The sequence below is a fragment of the Capricornis sumatraensis genome, chromosome 3, assembly GCF_032405125.1.
Source record: "Capricornis sumatraensis isolate serow.1 chromosome 3, serow.2, whole genome shotgun sequence".
Lineage (NCBI taxonomy): Eukaryota > Metazoa > Chordata > Mammalia > Artiodactyla > Bovidae > Capricornis > Capricornis sumatraensis.
This window is the reverse complement of record NC_091071.1, coordinates 80,804,392-80,824,948: the sequence shown is the minus strand read 5'-3', so window position 1 is coordinate 80,824,948 and position 20,557 is coordinate 80,804,392. Positions and strand designations below refer to the sequence as shown.

The 20,557-nt window shown below is 40.9% G+C and overlaps 1 protein-coding gene across 1 annotated transcript in view; it reads right to left on the bottom strand.

The window, feature by feature from the left end:
* Positions 1-20,557, bottom strand: part of PLA2R1 (phospholipase A2 receptor 1) — a 124,926-nt gene that overhangs the window by 88,247 nt on the left and 16,122 nt on the right. The window contains exons 2-4 of the mRNA XM_068969499.1: positions 18,323-18,706; positions 14,126-14,299; positions 1,056-1,229 (exon numbers count right to left, since the gene is read on the bottom strand). Coding sequence (XP_068825600.1) covers positions 1,056-1,229; positions 14,126-14,299; positions 18,323-18,706 — 732 coding nt within the window. The remainder of the gene's footprint in view (positions 1-1,055; positions 1,230-14,125; positions 14,300-18,322; positions 18,707-20,557) is intronic.

Sequence of the window (20,557 nt, the reverse complement as noted above, 5' to 3'; positions counted from 1 at the left end):
TTGTTATTATTTTCATTTGATAGAGGGGAGAAGTTGAAGCACAGAGAGGTTAAGTTATCTCTTTAGCCCTGCTAGTAAGTGATGGAGGTGGGATTCAAACCCACACAGGTGGCTCTTTGGTTCCAGCTCCCAACCTCTGCACAATTGCCTCATGTTTTTATTCAATATCATTTTCCATAGATACTGTGGATGTATGCATACCTGCATTTATGTGAGTTTTTTGCGGGAAAAAGAAACATGGCTATCTTTGGATTGTGGAACTATGAGAGATTTTTCTTTTGTTTTTCTTTCGTATACTTGAACTTTTAAAATTTATCCTAGAATAATTTTATTATTGTTATTCTAGAATAAATATGTGCAATATAATTTGAAAAAAGTCAGAAACTTTTAATGAAAGTGGCTAATTTTGTGACACTTTCAAATGTTTCCCAAAAAATTGAAATTGCTCTATGTAAATATCTAGAAACATTTAACCTACAAAAGAGAAATAAGAAGAGAGTTTAGGTGAGAGGTAAAAAAAAACAAGACCCAACTTATTAGCACTCTTGTGACAGTTTATGTTATTATTTTATAGTGTTAGTTAACGTGTGTACCTTTGCTTTTCCAATCAAATTTTAAGTTCTTTGGCATCCACTGGAAAGCCTACTACATACTGCACGTAGTGACAGGCAGGTAAGATTTTGTTTAATTAGTAAACAGCCTATATTTATTAAAGGAAACAGAATGGCTAAGATATCCACCAAAGGAGGAATTCAGACTTAACTTCAGAAGTCTCCCATAGTCACTTAGAGCTACAGATTCTCCTAGGTCCCTTGCTCTAAGCTCAACTTGTCTTTTCAGAGGTGGAGAACACGAGAGAGAAATGGTCAGGTGTCACATGGAATGGCCCAGGGTTCAGGGTAAACTTCTGGGTATGACTTTGGACCATGTTAATAAAAGAATATTTTCCAAGGGACTTTTTTTTTTCCAGAAGACATCTTGGCATACATGGACATAACTGTAAACAACATCATTTTAATTGTACCAACATCAATGTGCATTATACACCTACTTACTCCTTATGAAATTTTCTTCAGTTTCATCTGCAATACTTAATAAAGCACCTCCTTGCATCTGGCATGAAGAATGAGCCTCGCTCCAGGACAGGGAGGAAAGCAGGTTGAATTGGTAGCAAATGCGTGAACGGAGATCCTTCTCCCAGACCGCATCGCAGCCCACATCTGTGGATGCTGAAAACAAAATCCATTAGAACTTTATAACCTTATTTTTTCTATACAGTGATATACTTCTGAGATTAATTTGAATGGCATGATTCCAACTTGTAATTCCTAAAACTTCAGTGCTCTTATCTATTCTTGATTAGGTTTTCATGACAAAAATATGTATTGTTTTCCCACTGGCACTTTATGGTAAAACTTGTTCAAGATTTAAAGGAAATTCAATAAATTATCAATACAGAAGTTCTGACCCTTTCTGGGAAAATGATAGTAGCCATTTTTAAGAGAAGTAAACATAAGTGAAGTATTTGTGAAAATAACATCTGAATTCTTTAAAAAGCAGACAGAACTTTATACTGAAAACTGTATGAATCAAAATATTTATTTAAGATAGATGCAAATAGTCTTTCAGGAGGCTTTTCCCCACAAATACCAAAACACTAGACAGACTAAAAGGGATAAAGTAGAAACAGGAGTCTCTAATAAACAGAAGTTTTCAAATAAGCACTGAAAACAGGAACATTGCTATTTAGTTTTAGAAAGTTCTTTCACTATAAATCAACTTCTGTGGTTGTTCAGTCGCAAGTGGTGTCCGAGTCTTTGCGACACCATGGACTGCCAGGCTCCTCTGTTCTCTACTAATAATTCAGTTTAAAAAATGTTTTAAAATTCGTTCAATCAAAAGGAGGAGAAACAAAATCCACTTGCAAAACACTGGCCAAGCGTTGAGTAGTTTGCTTAAAAGTAAATTTAATAAAGTATGAAACATGGATCTGAAATCTGAAGTTTCTTAAAATGACAGAAAATAAAAGTAAAAGTACTTTTGATGAAATTTTAAATCAAAGCCCAAGGTGAACCTAAGCAGTCATAGTAATTACCTGAAATCAAACTTGGCCAAAAATTTTCAGAATGTAGATAGTGTGAACCGTGCAACAGCAAGAGAGTAACTTATGGTCAGGCAATCTGCTAAAATCTAGAACAATCTTTCCCAAAATGCAATCCATAGAGTATCACAATTTCAAGAGCTCCCCAAGAGAAGCTGGGATGTAGTACATACGTAACCTCCTCTGGGGAATTCATAATGTACACTAGCGTGTTAAAGGCGCTGAGAAGTTCTCTAGTAAAGAAAAGGCTTGCTTTTAATTCACTATACTTCAAACTTATTTGACAATATGAAATCTTTTTTGTTTGCTTTCTTTTTGACACAGTGCTTAGTTAGATGGCTCCCTTGGGAATGCAGAAGTTTGTTTTCATGTCTGGTTGCAATGTGCCTTCCCCAGTACTGAGTTAGTGAATGAGAAGTTATTAAACATAAATATATTAAATCTGAGATTGTCTACCGAGTTCCGTGACCTACACATGTATTTATAGAAGGATCCAAGATTGAAGGAGGGCAGAAAACAAGTCTATATCACCAAGGAAAATGTGTAGGAAAGAAGGAGAAGGGAAGGAGGATGCTTCTAGTAATCATCTTACTCTGATGTTTGAAATTTCCACATTGAGCCTGAGTCCTTAGAGACCATTTCCAGTTAAAAAGCTACACCATCTGTGAGATGGGACAACATGCTAAGCATTATCAGACTTCATTTTAGCCCTATTAATCCTGTGTGAGAGCTGAGTCCATGAGAGAGGAGCAGGCGGGTGCTTCATTGTGCATGAAAATCATTTAGCAGACTTCTGAAAAAACACCGATTCCTGGTTCTCGTTCTCAGAGATTCTGAATGGGTAGGTCTGGCGTGGGATTCAAAAAACTGACTTTCAAATATATTCCTCAGGCAGATGGCCACATTCTAATGCGGATGGACTACAATGCAAATACTGGGAAACACAGGCTTGAAAGAAAACATCTGAAGCACTGCCTAAGAAGAGCAGGTACAAATACCCCTGGCTACCAGAGGATGATAGGAGGTCAGAAGACGAGACTGGAGAGAACGTCAAAGGAGAGACCTGGGTACACAGTACCTGCCTCTTGTCTCCTGCCTTGGGGAAAGATTCGATAATGAGTCCTAACTATAAGCCTCCAGGATAAGCCATGACAGGATAAGAAAACGCCTGATGACACTTCAGTCGATCTTGTTCCCATTTTTGCCGAAAACTGGCAAGGAAAGGTCCTACCCTTTCAACAGCACATGGATTGAGCTACATAAACACAGCCTTTGGCAGAAACCTGAATTCTGTACAGCAACGCCTGAATTCAATACCTTAAACAGTTAAGACAAAAGGCTTGCAGGTGATCCTGTCTGTGCCACAAATTGCACAGCTCAGGTTTGTTAGTTTTTCCTTGGCTTGGTATTATCTGTGCTAATTCTTAAGGTTAATCAAAAGGAATGTCTCAAATGTTTGCAACAAATACCCCCAATCCTCTAACAAGTCAGTCCATTTGTCACTGAAATTTGGTTTGAACTAAATATAAGAATGTATACTTCTATGCAGTCAGTCCTCTCTCTGCTCCTCTGGATGGCTTGCGTATCACTCCACAAATCTTATTTGAGGATCTTATGGCAACAAATGGAGTGAAAGTGCCACCCTGGGCCTGGGCACTGTGACATGCTCTTCTGATCTCCCTTCAGGACCAAGCTTTATTTCCCCACCTGCCAGCAGACACTTCTCCTTCAACGAGCACCTTGGCTGATGAGGCTCATTGCCCTGTGTCACTCTCCCTTCTCAGGAGCAGCTTGCAAACTATGGTGGTCACCACAGAGCTATAAGACCCCTACTCTCCCCCCAACCAGGGCCAAATACAGCTTGAGAACTCCTTGCGGGTCGATGTGGGGGCCGCCAGTCCTGCATCACAGGCCCTGAGCAATCCTGCTTTCCTCCTTTCCTTTCCATATGTATCCAGCCTGAGACTACTCCCCGAGAGACCTCCTGCAGGCTCATCTTGGCCTCTGAGACTACTTCCCAGAGGTTCCCATCCTGGCATGAGACATCTGCATGTGCTTACTCTTAACCCTATTGCTTTCTTCATAACTAATCTTTATTTTCAAGCCACTGAGAAAACAAGATTGAAGGCTGGTATTCTTACTTTTTCTCCAAAAATTCTAATGTAAACCATCATATTTCTTTGCATCTTTGGTTGTCTTTATAACATCTCTTCTGTCACTAAATTATGAGCTCCTTGAAAGAAACAACTATGTCATATATATCTTTGTATCTCCTATTAATTGAAGAAAGATGGCCAAAAGTCTTTTTTGCAAGATGCTATAAATAGGTGATTTTTCCCCTTTTCAAAACACACCTCTCTTCTAATGAGCTGAAGTGTATTCAAGTCAATACTGATTTTATTATAGATTACGACTGAGATGCAGCCATTTCTCCTTCTCTACTAGTATGGCTTTTTTTGTCTTCTCTAAGGATACAGTTTTGTCATTGTCCCAGGTGTACGCTTTCTTGCCACTTTAAAAAATGGTTGAATTCTTACAAAGCAAACAAACAAAAAAAAAAACACATACTATTAGAGCAACTCCAAGCTACAAAGCTACTATTTTCTCTCTCTTTGGTCTTTCATATACTCAGCATGTAGTTACTGAATATCTGTTCCCTGCAAAGTGTGTTGGTAGTAAATCTCCTGTAAAAGGGACACGGAACCAAGTCAGGACTTCCTGCTCCCAGTGACTTACATGCTCCTTGGTAGCCCTGATCACAGTTGAAATTAAATGATGCATTATGTGATTGCTTATTGATTGTCTGTTTCTCCTGATAAAATTAAGTATCAGGAAAGCAGGTACCATGTTCCATCTTTTTCATGTTATTCCCCATCAGTGCCTAAAGATAGTTGGGTAAGGAGACTATGATATCAAAGGAAGAGGAGAAGCAGTGGCCACAAAAGAAAGAAGAAAACTAGTAGGCATGGGCCCCAGAAACCCAAGGAAAGAGATGATGTCAGTTTTGTTACTTATTGTCGAATCTTGGAGTACAGTGAGAACTAAGTCATTAGTGACTTTCTGGAGCCTGTTTCAGCAGATTAACCCAATCATTTGCCTGCTCTGTGCCTGCATCCAACTGATGAGCACTGCCAAGAAAAGTCATCTGATTGATTCATTATCAACCACCCCTGATACTTCCTGGAGACGTGACCAGTTTTCTCTAGTAAGCTTGCTCTCCCAGCAGCCACTGTGTTCATTTCACACCTTTCCTGTTGTCCGAACTTCTCATGCCTTCTTCCAAGTCCACAGCTCTGGACTGGTTACTCCTCATATTCCCCATCACTTAATCCATCGACCTTCTCGGACCTGTACTATCTTTCTTCTCTCCTACGGAGAAGCTGTTTTTACATCCATAAAAGGCTAGTCCATCCACCCAGGACCTGGACCCTACTTCCTCTGCCTTCTGAGAGACCATGTTTATTTCACCAATTGTTTCACTTTCTTGCATCTTCAACCTGTTCCTCTTTGATCATTTCCAGATGCACTCAAAGACGACTTAGTGTCTGTCACCCTTAAAAAACAAGAAACAAAAAAACTCCTTCCCTTGGCTGCCCCATCCCAGTCTCTGCCTTTTCTCTACCCCTGTTAATCACATAGTTTCATACATATGCTGTCTCCAATTTCTCATCTCCCATCTACTCTTAAAAAAAAAATAGTTTTGCTGAGATACAATTAACATGCCATTTAAAGTACATAGTTCAATGGTTTTTAGTATCTTCAAAGCATTGTGCAGCCATCACCACAATCAAGTTTAGAACACTTTTGTAGAAACCCAGTATCCATTAGCAATCATTTCCCACTTTTCCCTCAGTCCTCACCCCTACTCCCAGCCCGAGACAACCACTAAACTAGTTTCTGTCTCTATAGATTGGCTTATTCTGAAAATTTCACATAAATGGAATTATACTGTGTGCTCTTTTTGTGACTGGGTTCTTAGCATAATGTGTCCAAGGGCCATCCATGTTGTAGCATGTACCAGTACTTCATTTCTTTACATAGCCCAATAATATCCCATTGTATGGGTATATTATGTGTTATTAATGTATTCATCAGTAGATAGACATTGGGTTGTGTCTATTTTTTGGCTATGATAAATAAGGTTGTTATAAGCATTTGTGTGCAAGTTTTTGTGTGGGCATGTGTTTTCATTTCTCCTGGATAATTAGCTAGGAGAACTGCAGGTCATATGGTAACCCAATATTTACCCTTTTAAGGAACTGACAGACTGTTTTCCAAAGCAGCTATATCCTTTTACAATCCTCTCAGCAGTGTATGAAAGTTCCAGTTTCTCTACATCCTTATCAGCACTTGTTCCTTTAGTCTGTCTTTTGGATTGTAGCCATCCTGTGAGATGCAAAGTGGTATGTCACTGTGGTTTTTGTTTTAATTTCCCTAATAGCTCATGATACTGAGTGCTTTTCATTGGTTATTGGCCATTTGTCAATCTTTTTTTTGAGAAATGTCTATTCAGACGATTTTACCCATTTTAAAATTGGGACTTTTGTCTTTTTATTGAGTTATAAGCTTTCTTTATATATTCTAGATATAGGTCTTTTATTAGATATCTGATTTGCAAATATTTTATCCTATTTTGTGGGTTGTCTTTTCACATTCTTGATTGTGTCCTTTGAAATACAGAATTTTTAATTTTGATGAAGTTCAGTTTATCTATTTTTTTCTTTTGTTGCTTTCATTTTGATGTCATATCTAAGAATTCATGAAAATTTTCCCCTATGTATTCTTCTAAGAAGAATGAGTTTTAGTAAGCTCCGGGAGTTGGTGATGGACAGGGAAGCCTAGCGTGCTGCAGTCCATGGGGTCGTAAAGAGTCAGACATGACTGAACTGACTGACCGATTCTTCTAACAGTTTTATAGTCTTATCTCTTCCATATAAGTTTTCAAAATCTATCTTGAGTTAGTTTTTTATATGGTGATAGACAAGTTCAGTTTTATTCTTTTGAATGTGAATATCCAGTTTCCCTGTACCATTTTTTGAAAAGACTATTCTCTCCCCATTGAATTGTCTTGGGATCCTTGTCAGAAATCAATTAATCATAAGTGTGGGTCTCTCAGTTTTATTCCATTTTGACAATTGTCTTGATTGTCTTGATTAGTGTTGCTTTCCATAAGTTTTGAAATTGAGAAATCTAAGTCCTCCAACTTTTTTCTTCTTTTTCATGATTATTTTGGCTCCTCTAGGTCCTTTGAATTACCAGATGAATTTTAGGAAGAGAGTGTCAATTTCTGCAAAGGAGTCAGCTAGGATTTGATAGAGATTGCTGTAGTAGTGCCATCTTACCAATAAAAAGCCTTCTGATCACATGAACATGGGATGTCTTTCCATTTATTTAATTTTCTTTAATTTCTTTCAATGTTTTGTAGTTTTTAGATGTAAGTTTTTCATGTCATTTGTTAAATTTTTCCTAAGTATTTTATTCTTTTGGATGTTAGGATAAATGGACTCCTTTCTCGTTTTTTGATTTGTTTTCTTAATCTAATTTATGGATTGTTCATTGCTATGTATTAAAGTACAATTGACTTTTGTATATAGCTCTTGTGTCCTGTGAATGAGTTTATTAGTTATAGTAGTTTTTTAGTGGATTCTTTGGGATTTTATATATCCAAGATCATGACATCTTCAAAGAGAGATAGTGTTACATCTCCCTGTCCAATCTGGAACAGGGACCATGCTTTAAGAAACACTGAGATAAAGTTGGAGAAGATTGGATGGGAGGCTCCAGAGTCCAGGTGGGGAGATTCACCCTCAGTAGGAGGAGGACCACTATTGCTTGGGAGGGAGAAAATAGAGATGGATCCAAACCACAGTAGGCTTAAAGAGCAGGCCTGTGAGCAGGAAGTTGTCAAAACTTCCCCTCTGAGGGATCCTATTTTCTTTGAAATTGGCCCTTAAGAGTTTGGAAGGATAATGTAGGGCAAGGTTAGAAAGTCAGGGGAGAAAAAACATTTATATGGCCCTTTGGGGAGTGAGATAGAAGCTTGAGAAGAGAGATAAAATAATACTGCTGATGAAGCAGAAGTTGGAAGTCATACATCTAAATTGGTACCAATCTGCTCTATGATTCAAATTACTGATAAAAACTGTATCAGGTGAATGAGGTTCCAGAGAAATGATCCTGCCAGGCTCCTCCATCCATGGGATTTTCCAGACAAGAATACTGGAGTGGGTTGCCATTTCCTCCTCCAGGGGATCTTCCCGACCCAGGGGTCAAACTCGTGTTTCCTGTGTCTCCTGCACTGCAGGCAGATTCTTTAATGCTGAGCCACTGGGGAAGCCTTCACCCAAAGGCTGGTATCCTAAAAATATCTCAAACTAACTAAACCTGACTCTCCAGCTGTGTAAGATATACAATCAGGACAGATATAGTATGACTCAGAATCACCTCTAAATAAAACCAGAGAGATTCCTTTATGTCATCCTTGTTCCTGAAGATCTATAGCAACAGAAATTTTATCACATCCTCCCTGCTCGTGTGTTTTAGTATGTGTTTATTGGGACTAAATTTACACTATGTTCACTTACAATCAACTTTTTAAAAATAAAGGCATTATTCTACATTGAGATAGTAAAAAATTTCTGAATAAGAAAGATGAGATACAGTAGTATGAATCTTTGCTTTAATCTCTCTGTCCTGTCCACTTCCTGACCCCATGGAAAAAGCAATCAGCGTGCTCAGATTCCAGTCTCTGGCACATTATTTTGAGTTACGCTGGCCACCAGGAACCAAAAGTAAAAGAAAGGAAGAAAATTGGAACTGTAATTTAGCACTGTACAAATAAACATTCTCTCTGCAATCTGGCAGGCTGTCAAGTGGAGGATATTTCTGAACTGTAGGAAGCTGAACAAATAGATAGTCCAGGGATCTAAAAGCCCTGGGCACCACTAAACCCAGGCTTCCACATGGGAAACCATAATTGGCTAAAAGTGACAGAGGATGGTGACAGTGCTCTTTGGAGAATCTCAAGGAGACTGCTGCTGCTGCTAAGTCGCATCAGTCCTATCCGACTCTGTGTGACCCTATAGACGGCAGCTCACCAGGCTCCTCTGTGCCTGAGAGTCTCCAGGCAGGAACACTGGAGTGGGTTGCCATTTCCTTCTCCAATGCATGCAAGTGAGAAGTGAAAATGAAGTTGCTCAGTCGTGTCCAACTCTTCACGACCCCATGGACTGCAGCCTACCAGGTTCCTCCGTCCATGGGATTTTCCAGGCAAGAGTACTGCAGTGGGGTGCCATTTCCTTCTCCATCAAGGAGACTAGTATAGTTTAAAAAATAGTATTAGGGCTATCTATGTGAAATACATCTTACTTTTATTAATATTTGCTTATTTACTTTCCTAAAAAATTTTTATTGTAAGATGTTTGAGTTACAATATTGTGCTGGTTTCTGCCATACATCAACATAGATCAGTCATACGTATACATATATCCCCTCCCTCTTGAGCCTTCTTCCCACTAATGGAGAGAGCAGCGTGGAAACAGATACACTAACATATCTAAAATAGAGAGCCAGTGGGAATTTGCTGTATGACTCAGGAAACTCAAACCAGGGCTGTGTTTATTTACTTTTAATAATGACATCTATTGGAGATGGAAATGGAAAGAGAAGATGATGTAAAAAATGTGACATCAGACTCAAGGATCTAAGGAGTATAGGGATTACATGCACATATTCCTCCACACAGACATTCAGATTCGGATAGAGAAGGCTAGTGATCTGACAGTTAATACATAATGAAATACTTTCATGCTGATTGCTGAAGAGCTGCTCTCCTGAGCTCGTCAAGTGCCTCTTGCTGCCTCAGCATCCCCTCACATTACAGCAGATAAGCAGCTAATACCAGTAGTGGGTGTCCAGGGCTCCAAGCCCCCACATCAAGGTCTCCACTTGAATTGGCCAATAGCCCATACCAAACTGGTTGCTAAATGTCTTAATATCACCCCTGTATATAGATGTTATGGGGAATTACTTGCATGTTGTGAATTGTCTGATGAAGAATTATGGGCCACAGGATCACCTGGGCCATTTGTCAAAAATGCAAATACTCATTGCATCTCCAGGACCGGACAAGGATCTACATTTTAAACTATATGATTCTACAGCGTCCTATCAAGTGTAGTCTAGATTTCCAGGCATGGAACAAATCAGTCTGTCCTGTATTCCATCTGGGCCAAGTTCTTTGGAGAGAGGGATCTAGGTCCTAACACTATGCTTAATTTAGTGCTGGTGACAAAGACGATAAAGAGGGAGGGTCATTGATTCAGAAGCACATGTTGAGAGGATGTTAGACCTAATGGGACATGATGGTGGTGGTGATCCTGGTGAGCACCAGGTACTAAGATAAGTAGCTTAGATGCATTATCTAATGAAACTGATCACATGGACCACAGCCTTGTCTAACGCAGTGAAACTGTGAGCCATGCCATGGGGGGCCACTCAAAACGGACAGGTCATGGTGGAGAGTTCTGACAAAACGTGGCCCACTGGAGAAGGAAATGGCAAACCACGTCAGTATTCTTGCCTTGAGAAATCCATGAACAGTTACGAAAAGGCAAAAAGACAGGACACTGAAAGATGAACTCCCAGGTCGGTAGGTGCCCAATATGCTACTGGAGAAGAGTGGAGAAATAACTCCGGAAAGAGTGAAGAGATGGAGCCAAAGCAAAAACAACACCCAGTTGTGGATGTGACTGGTGATGGAAGTAAAGTCTGATGCTATAAAGAACAATATTGCATAGGGATAGAATGTTAGATCCATCAGTTCAGTTCAGTTTAGTCACTCAGTCGTGTCCGACTGCGACCCCATGAACTGCAGCACACCAGGCCTCCCTGTCCATCACCAACTCCCGGGGTTTACCTAAACTCATGTCCATTGAGTCGGTGTTCCCATCCAACCATCTCATCCTCTGTTGTCACTGTCTCCTCCTGCCCTCAATCTTTCCCAGCATCAGGGTCTTTTCAAATGAGTCAGCTCTTCGCATGAGGTGGCCAAAGTATTGGAGTTTCAGCTTCAACATCAGTTCTTTCAATGAACACCCAGGACTGATCTCCCTTAGGGTGGACTGGTTGGATCTCCTTGCAGTCCAAGGGACTGTCAAGAGACTTCTCCAACACCATGAATCAAGGTAAATTGGAAGTGGTCAAACAGGAGATGGCAAGAGTGAATGTCAACATGTTAGGAATCAGTGAACTAAAATGGACTAGAATGGGTGAATTTAACTCAGATGACCATTATATCTACTATTGTGGGCAAGAATCCCTTAGAAGAAATGGAGTAGCCCTCATAGTCAACAAAAGAGTCCAAAATGCAGTGCTTGGATGCAATCTCAAAAATGATGAATGATCTCTTCATTTCCAAGGCAAACTATTCAATATCACAGTAATCCAAGTCTATGCCCCAACCAGTAATGCTGAAGAAGCTGAACAGTTCTATGAAGACCTACAAGACCTTCTAGAACTAACACCCAAAAAAGATGTCCTTTTCATTATAGGGGACTGGAATGCAAAAGTAGGAAGTCAAGAAATACCTGGAGTAACAGGGAAATTTGGCCTTGGGGTACAAAATGAAGTTGGACAAAGGCTAACAGAGTTTTGCCAAGAGAACACACTGGTCATAGCAAGCACCCTATTCCAACAACATGAGAGAAGACTCTGTACATGGACATCACCAGATGATCAATACCAAAATCAGATTGATTATATTCTTTGCAGCCAAAGATGGAGAAGCTCTATACAGTCAGCAAAAACAAGCTGACTTGTCTGTGGCTCAGATCATGAACTCCTTATTGCAAAATTCAGACTTAAATTGAAGAAAGTAGGGGAAATTACTGGACCGTTCAGGTATGACCTAAATAAAATTCCTTATGATTATACAGTGGAAGTGACAAATATATTCAAGAGATTAGATCTGATAGACAGAGTGCTGAAGAACTATGGATGGAGGTTCATGACATTGTACAGGAGACAGTGATCAAGATCATTCCCAAGAAAAAGAAATGCAAAAGGCAAAATGGTTGTCTGAGGGGGCCTTACAAATAGCTGAGAAAAGAAGAGAAGCTAAAGGCAAAGGAGAAAAGGAAAGATATACCCATTTGAATGCAGAGTTCCAAAGAACAGCAAGGAGAGATTAGAAAGCCTTCCTCAGTGATCAATGCAAAGAAATAGAGGAAAACAACAGAATGGGAAAGACTAGAGATCTCTTCAAGAAAATTAGAGATACCAAGGGAATATTTCATGCACAATAGGCACAATAAAGGACAGAAATTGTGTGGACCTAACAGAAGCAGAAGGTATTAAGAAGAGGTGGCAAGAATACACAGAAGAACTGTACAAAAAAGACTTTAATGACCCAGATAACCATGATGATGTGATCACTCACCTAGAGCCAGACATCCTGAAATGTGAAAGTCAAGTGGGCCTTAGGAAGCATCACTATGAACAAAGCTAGTGGAGGTGATGGAATTCCAGCTGAGCTATTTCAAATCCTAAATGATGTTGCTGTGAAAGTACTGCACTCAATATGCCAGCAAATTTGGAAAATGCAGCAGTGGCCACAGGACTGGAAAAGGTCAGTTTTCATTCCAATCCCAATGAAAGGCAATGCCAAAGAATGCTCTAACTACTGCACAATTGCACTCATCTCACAAGCTAGCAAAGTAATGCTCAAAATTCTCCAAGCCAGGCTTCAATAGTATGTGAACCGTAAACTTCTAGATGTTCAAGCTGGATTTAGAAAGGCAGTGGAACCAGAGGTCAAATTGTCAATATCCATTGGATCATCTAAAAAGCAAGAGAGTTCCAGAAAAACATCTACTTCTGCTTTATTAACTATACCAAAGCCTTTGACTGTGTGGATCACAACGAACTGTGGAAAATTCTTCAAGAGATGGGAATACCAGACCACCTTGCCTGCCTCCAGAGAAATCTGTATGCAGGTCAAGAAGCAACAGAACCAGACAGGGAACAACATACTGGTTCTAAATCGGGAAAGGAGTATGTCAAGGCTGTATATTGTCACCCCGCTTATTTATATGCAGAGAACATCATGCAAAATGCTGGGCTAGATGAAGCAAAAGCTGGAATCAAGATTGCCAGAAGTATCAATAATCTCAGATATGCAGATGACACCATCCTTATGGCAGAAAGCGAAGAACTAAAGAGCTTCTTAATGAAAGTGAAAGAGAGAGTGAAAAAGAAAAAAGTCCTTGCAGCAACGAAGACTCAGCAGAGCCGAAAATCAATAAATAAGAAAGAAAATAGAAGATATATATATAAACATTCCCCAGTACTTAAGAACCATTGGCAACTTTTAAGCTAAAGTAAAATACAGTAAAATAATAAAGTACTTACTGACAAAATATTTAGAACATTGAAGCTATTACTGCACCTTGAAAATCAGGTTAAGCAGAGAAAAAGATTTTAAATTTATAGCTAGAAACTGAGTAATAAGGAAAGGGAATCAAGACAACTCACTGTTGAGAAATACTGGGAGGGCAACTGTGATTTTAAAAAGATCATCAAGGGCCAGCTGATGTTTGGACTTGACAATGAGCAGGACAAGCAATCAGGACATGGATAGGTGAAGGAGCTCATAAGAAGGAGCGGAATGGAAGCATAACAAAACTTTATATGCATTCAGTTTTGTTTTGAAATATCCTGCCTGGAAGCTGGGATTAATGAGATCACAGAGTATTAAAATTTGATTCCAGTTAAAGCATATTTATGCACTGAACTTAGTGAGGAATGACTAATTAATATCTTTGAACTTAGGGGAGGAAAAGCAATATACATCAGAATTGTCTTTTCAAGGCAAAAACAAACAAAATCAAAATCTGGTTAAATGGATTCAGCAAGCTTATTCAGACTTCAGTAGATCAATCTCAGTGCTTTTCTTTGGATACAATAACTTTCTAATCATCCTTGATTCATTCGTGACATATAGGGAAGACTAGATTTTATTCTTACTAGGATCTGGGCAAAATCCCCACTTCTCGTCTCTTTCGTATCGGCTGGTAGTGGCACACCACAGTAAGTTGTCTTCCCGCCCTTCCCGGGTACATTCGTGATGCCACTGCTGATTGTACTGGAAGGGGAACATGCACGGAGTCCCGTGGGCATTCCCTTTGATTGTGTACAAATCTAAGAGAAAAAAGAGGACAAAGTCAAATAAGTAGTATGGCAACTTTATCTTTGGAAACTGTCAGAGTGCGAATGCATTTTTTATTGACCGAAAATCTACACTCGGCAAGGCCCTCACTTTACCCCGGTTAACCCTTAAGACCTCAACGTCTAGTGTGTGGAAAAGTACAAGGCTGAGTGCTGTGTTCAGGGAAACGCTGATAAGTGGTTTGTTTTGTATGGTTATCTCCTTGTTTGTTTACTATGGTGCACTGTTTCAGTGTTTCCGTGGTGGCTCAGGCAGTAAAGAATCCTTCTGTAATGCAGGAGACACGGGTTTGATCCGTGGGTCAGGAAGATCCCTTCTGAAGAAGGGAATGGCAACCCACTCCAGTATCTTCGCCTGGAGAATCCCATGGACAGAGGAGCCTGGCGGGCTACAATCCATGGGGTTGCAAGGAGTCAGACATGACTGATTGACCAACACTGCTTCAGTAGCATACATATTTATGAATGGATAAGAAGAAAAAAAGTATTTATTATTATTATTTGTATTTAAGTATAATTGCTTTTTAGTATTGTCTTAGTTTCAGGTATATAGCTTCAGATCTTTTTTCAGTATAGGCTATTAGAAGATACTGAATATAATTGAAGATTTCACTTTAAAATATCTTCCAGTCCCCAAGTATATCAGTCAGCAGCATCTGAATCTTGAGTTTCATAAGTATTTATAATTTATTCACTCAACAGATATATCTGTTGAACATTTAATGTGTTCAGAACTGGGTATTATGATGTAATAGTGACCAAATGAGTAAATTTCCCTTTCATATGGAGCATCTGTTTGAGTGGGGTGGGGGGGAGAGAAAACAAAGATATAGATAAACTTGTAATTTCAAGTAGTGAGAAGTAACCATGAAGAAAAATAAAACAGGATAAGAACAGAATGATTGGGTGTATGTGGTGGGGTTGTGGTTTAGCCACTAAGTCATGTCCGACTCTTTGCAACCCCGTGGACTGTAGGTTGCCAGGCTCCTCTGTCCATGGAATTCTCCAGGCAAGAATACAGGAGTGGGTTGCCATTCCCGTCTCCAAGTGAGGGTTGAAGGGGCACTATTTTTGATAAAATGGTCAGTGAAGGCCTCTCTGAATAAGAATTTGGGAAAGTGAGGTTTGGGCCTCTGGACAAGAGTTGTTTTGGCAGAAGGAACAGCAGGAATGCGGGACCTGCATCAAGAACCATGTGGGGTCAACAGGGGAGAGCAGGGAAGCCCAGCGGGCAGGGAACCAGGGAGGCACTGGAGTGTCGGCTCACAGGGGGCCAGCTCTGCCAAGACGTGGACTTCAGCTTTTACTCTGAAGGCAATGGGCAGTCATCAGAGGGTATTGCATGGGAAATCACATGATCAGATTTCCATTTTTAAAGACACACATGGTGCAGTGTGGCAAACATTGTACACAGAAGGCAAAGTGGATGCCCGGCTATTGGCCCCCAGGGAGGGGGTCTAGGAGAGATGTCCATGCTGAGCGGCCTGCTGGCTGCTTTCTCAGAGTATTCCAATCATCATTGGTCATCCTTGGCCTTAAGCTGCTCCTGCTAAGTCACTTCAGTCGTGTCCAACTCTGTGCAACCCCATAGACAGCAGCCCACCAGGCTCCCCCGTCCCTGGGATTCTCTAGGCAAGAACACTGGAGTGGGTTGCCGTTGGCCTTAAGCAGGAGGCAACAACTTTTCATGAATCAACTGGGACTTTCTATAGTGAAGGGGGTCAGTGTGTGTGTGCTTAGTTGCTTCGGTTGTGTCCAACTCTTTGCGACTCACAGACTGTAGCCCTCCAGGGTCCTCTGTCCATGGGAGTCTCCCTCCAAGAATACTGGAGTGGGTTACTATGCCACTTTCCAGGGGATCTTCCCGACCCAGGGATTCAACTCACGTCTCTTATGTCCCCTGCATTGGCAGGCAGGTTCTTTTTCTTTTTTTGGCATTTGACCCGTTTCCCTTAATTTTTTAAAATATTTCTTTTCTTAAAAATTAATTTATTTATTTTAATTGGAGGCTAATTACTTTACAATATTGTGGTGGTTTCTGCCATACATTGACATGAATCAGCCATGGGTATACATGTGTCCCCCATCCTGAATCCATCCCGTCCCTCAGGGTTGTCCCAAAGCACTGGCTTTGAGTGCCCTGTTTCATGCACTGAACTTGGGCTGGTGATCTATTTCACATATGGTAATACACATGTTTCAGTGCTATTCTCTCCAATCATCCCACCCTTGCCTTCTCCCACAGAGTCCAAAAGTCTGTTCTTTATTTATATCTGTGTCTCTTTTGTTGTCTCGCATACAGGGTGATCGTTACCGTCTTTCTAAATTCCATATATATGAGTTAATATACTGTATTGGTATTTTTCTTTCTGGCTTACTTCACTCTGTATAATTGGCTCCAGTTTCATCCACCTCATTAGAACTGATTCAAAGGAAATTCTTTACCATGAGAAGGGGATCAGGGCCACGGTTAGTTAAGTCAGTGGGTCCTGGAGTGAAAGGGCTGACTGTAGAGATTCCCACCCTCTCTCACAATTGGGAGGGGTGGGGGTGCATGATATAGTTTGGGGCGTGGCGCTAGCCTGAGCTCACCCCATATCACTAGCCCTAGAGGTTTGAGCTGTTTGGAAACTGCTGCTATTCCAGGACACATCTTCTGCCTTCTACCTAGTCTTCCCCTGCATGCATTGTGAGTGTGGGTATTTGGCTGAAATGTTCACATGAAGCAAAAAGCCAAATTCTTCCTTAGAACTGGAGATTATTCAGAGTGCTGGTTTGCAGCACTTGCTTTATTTTAGTGAGTCCTGAAAAATGGCTTACTCTTGTCTCTGTGTCTCTTTACTCATTTCTCAAGTCTTGTTTTAGATTTTAGGAGCTCCTTTCTCTGCTTCCTACAGTTTTTAGAAATCAAAGCTCTTATTGAGGCATTATTCTACAAAGTACCAGAAGGGCAGGGACCATTCCAGCTCGCTGGCCTTTGTAAATCAGATGCCAGCCCAGAAACAGTCCGTGTTCCATGAGTGTGTGAAGGCTGGTGAATGGATGGATGAATGACTGAACAGAGCTGCATAACAAAACCTGACAAACAGGTTTGAGGTTTCAGAATTTCAGAACTAAGCTGCTTTCTTTGTCTCTTTTTCTTTGTCTGTTTTAAAATCCCAGATATCACAGAGCTATGTGAAATGAAAACACCTCCACTTACCGGCCAGCAAACCATGCTTTCCTCCTCACTTGTTTGTTGTTGATGTTGTTTAGTCACTCAGTGGTGTCTGACTCTTTGCGACCCCACGGACTGTATGTAGCCTGCCAGGCTCCTCTGTCCACAGGATTTCCAGGCAAGAATACTGGAGTGGGTTGCCATTTCCTTCTCCAGAGGCTCTTCCCAACCCAGGGATCAAACCTGTGTCTCTTGCGTCTCCTGTGTTAACATGTGGATTCATTACCACTCAGCCACCCAGGAAATCCCTCCCACCCCTGACACACAGCAAATAACGTCTGACAACAGTCTGCCTTTAATGCCTTGTAACATGCCCACCACACAGATGCCAGCCTGCTCTTAGGAGACATGGAGGTGCCCTGCACACATGCTTCATACATGGAACTGACTTTCTACAATAAAAGAAATGTTGGCCTGAGAGGCTCTTATTATATTTATCCTGACAAGGCTTTTAACTTCAAAAATCTTTTCCTTCTACTTTGATTTTCTCTCTCCCTCATCTTTCTGTTCTTTCTCCTTTCCACTGATTCCCAAAGTTATTTAAGTGTTTTCTCCCCTAATACCTTAAAATTCAAAGTTCTGCTTCTTTAGCTAATCTGTTCTAAGACTCTGGCAATCTTTTTACAATAAGCATGTAAACAACTCAAACCTATTTAGCGGAAGTCCCGTGAGGTCCCAGGTGCTGTGTACCTCTTTCATATATTTTACAAATCTTTATTTATGGGCAACCTTTCTAAATATATCACTTCATGTGTACTTTGGTTGAAATTATTTTTTACCTTTGTGCAGATAGTCACAAATGCCTCCACCACCAGACATATAGGAAACCCACTTATGGAGATATTTCCTTGAGGCCACAAGCGTGTTGTCCTGCTTCACCTGGACCATGTACTGGAGTGGGCCTGTGATCGTCTTCTTGTTACAGCGCCACTTCAAGGAAACATGGGTGGAATCACACTCATATATGCTCAGTGGCTGCTCTGGACTAGACACATTCAGGCCCAGGCAGCCACTGCCTTCGATGTTAAATAGGCGGTGGTTTGAAACCCACTTCCACAGCATGTACTTGTTGGGTGGTTTGCAGTTCTCCAGGGTCAGTGTAGATTTGCTGGCTTGAATACATTTCTCAAGGTTCTCACTTTGGATAATGAAGATTCCTTTATCTGAAACAGCAAAGTAGAAGATATAGTAGAGAATCTTCATATGCAATTAACTAGTGTCGGGGGGGGATCCCAAAGTGCATGTCTGAGCTGTGACATGTCACACCAACAGCTATTGCATCTCAAACAGGTCTGAAGTTGAATGGGCAGCGTCCACAACAAGGGCTTGATTTGTACAAATCAAGAGAGTTTCTTGGGAGGCATACATGGACTTGCTGGAGCTAATGGCAAACCTCTGCTCTAAGACTGGATTGGCCCCCTCCCTGGCCCAGTAACAAGGGCTGCTTGTGGACCCACTCGGGAACAGCACTGATAGAAAAGGAGCTCGCCACAGCTGGAGGGAGAGGACTGCTAACAATACTCAGGGCTACAGGAGAGACACACTGGGTGCCCAGGTGGTGACTTTTTTTTTTTTTTTCAGACAAGTGCCTGAATGTTAAGAATATGGCAGCTCAATCAAGAGCCACTGAAATCAACACTTTCCCCATCAAATGTCTGCAGGACACCCCAAGGATAGAATTCAAGGGCTTCTTTGTGTTTTGAGAGGAGACCCAGTGCTTGTGAGTAAAAATGCTTCCCCACATCTGTTTTCCGTGCTGGGCCCATCAGAAGTAGAAAGACAGGGACATTTACTCTGGGGTCAGCCTCCTCCTGAGAGAGTCCTTGTTGGGTGGGACTGGCAGCAGCACACAGATGCCCAGGACACCAGCTGAGGTCCCTCGCCTAGCCACATGAGAAGATACAAGGGCACAGGGCAGAGACCACGCAGGCCACCGGGGGTGTGGAGCGAGTAGGCATTTCGTGATACCCCTGAGCCTCCAGCCCCAGGGATCCAGAAGAGAGGATCTGGATGAGTTTCCTCTGGACAAGCTGCCTGGGCCCAGACGGGGCTCATGGGGTATCTCTCTACTCACTATGTGGCTTTACTTCAAGTTGTCAGCCTGGAAGCCACCTATCACGCAGTAACTATGAATACGTCTTCCCACAGGTTTTTTGAAGATGGAAATCACATTTGATTTCTTCAGTGTAAGTTCAGAGTGTCCTGAGCACATTGTCGAAGTTCAGGAAATGTTTGATGTTGATTGAACACACTGGCGGGTGCTGCTTACCCAGGCTCATGGTTGCTGGGTTACTTAGCTCCGACCGTCTGGGCAGGTCCAAGAGTTCTTTTGTACTCCTGTTCGCTAGGCTCTGCTCTTAAACATCTTACTTCCTGTCCATTCTTCAAAAATCTAAAGGGATATTATTAGGTTCCCTTAAAACAACTGTGGTTTAGGGCCAGGCATGTCCTGTGGCAGCGGCATAGGGAACACAGGCAGAGCCTTCTAGAGATTTCAAACAGTGTAGAATGAAGCTTCTTATGTATTGGTACGTGAGAACAATGCTTCATTTTGATAAAAGTTCTTTCGGCTTTTCTAAAGTTGCTCAGATCAAGAAGAACTGCTTTACAGTAATCAAAATCACTTAAGAAACTGTTAAAAAAAGATTGTGAATGTATTAATGGAAGCTATACTTCATTTAATAATTGATAGTGTTATTTATAACTATATATTTGAGGAGTTGAATTAGTTGTCAGAAAATTGCTTTGATCACCATACATCAGAGCAAAAGAGAAGGGGGTGGAGGCAGAGAATAAATGGTTTTAGGGAGATTTCATTTAGATCAGGAAATTTGTTTTCCTAATGAAGCCCTTGTCTGTGTGGTTATTAGTAATAGTCATTCAAGATCAAATCTACCTCTCGACAATTCGATGTAGACTCTGATAATTATTAACATTCTCTCCAACTCTCCTATTCACCTTTTCATGCCTGGGTAAAATGTTAACCTTAATTTCTGTTATAATCTACTAACTAG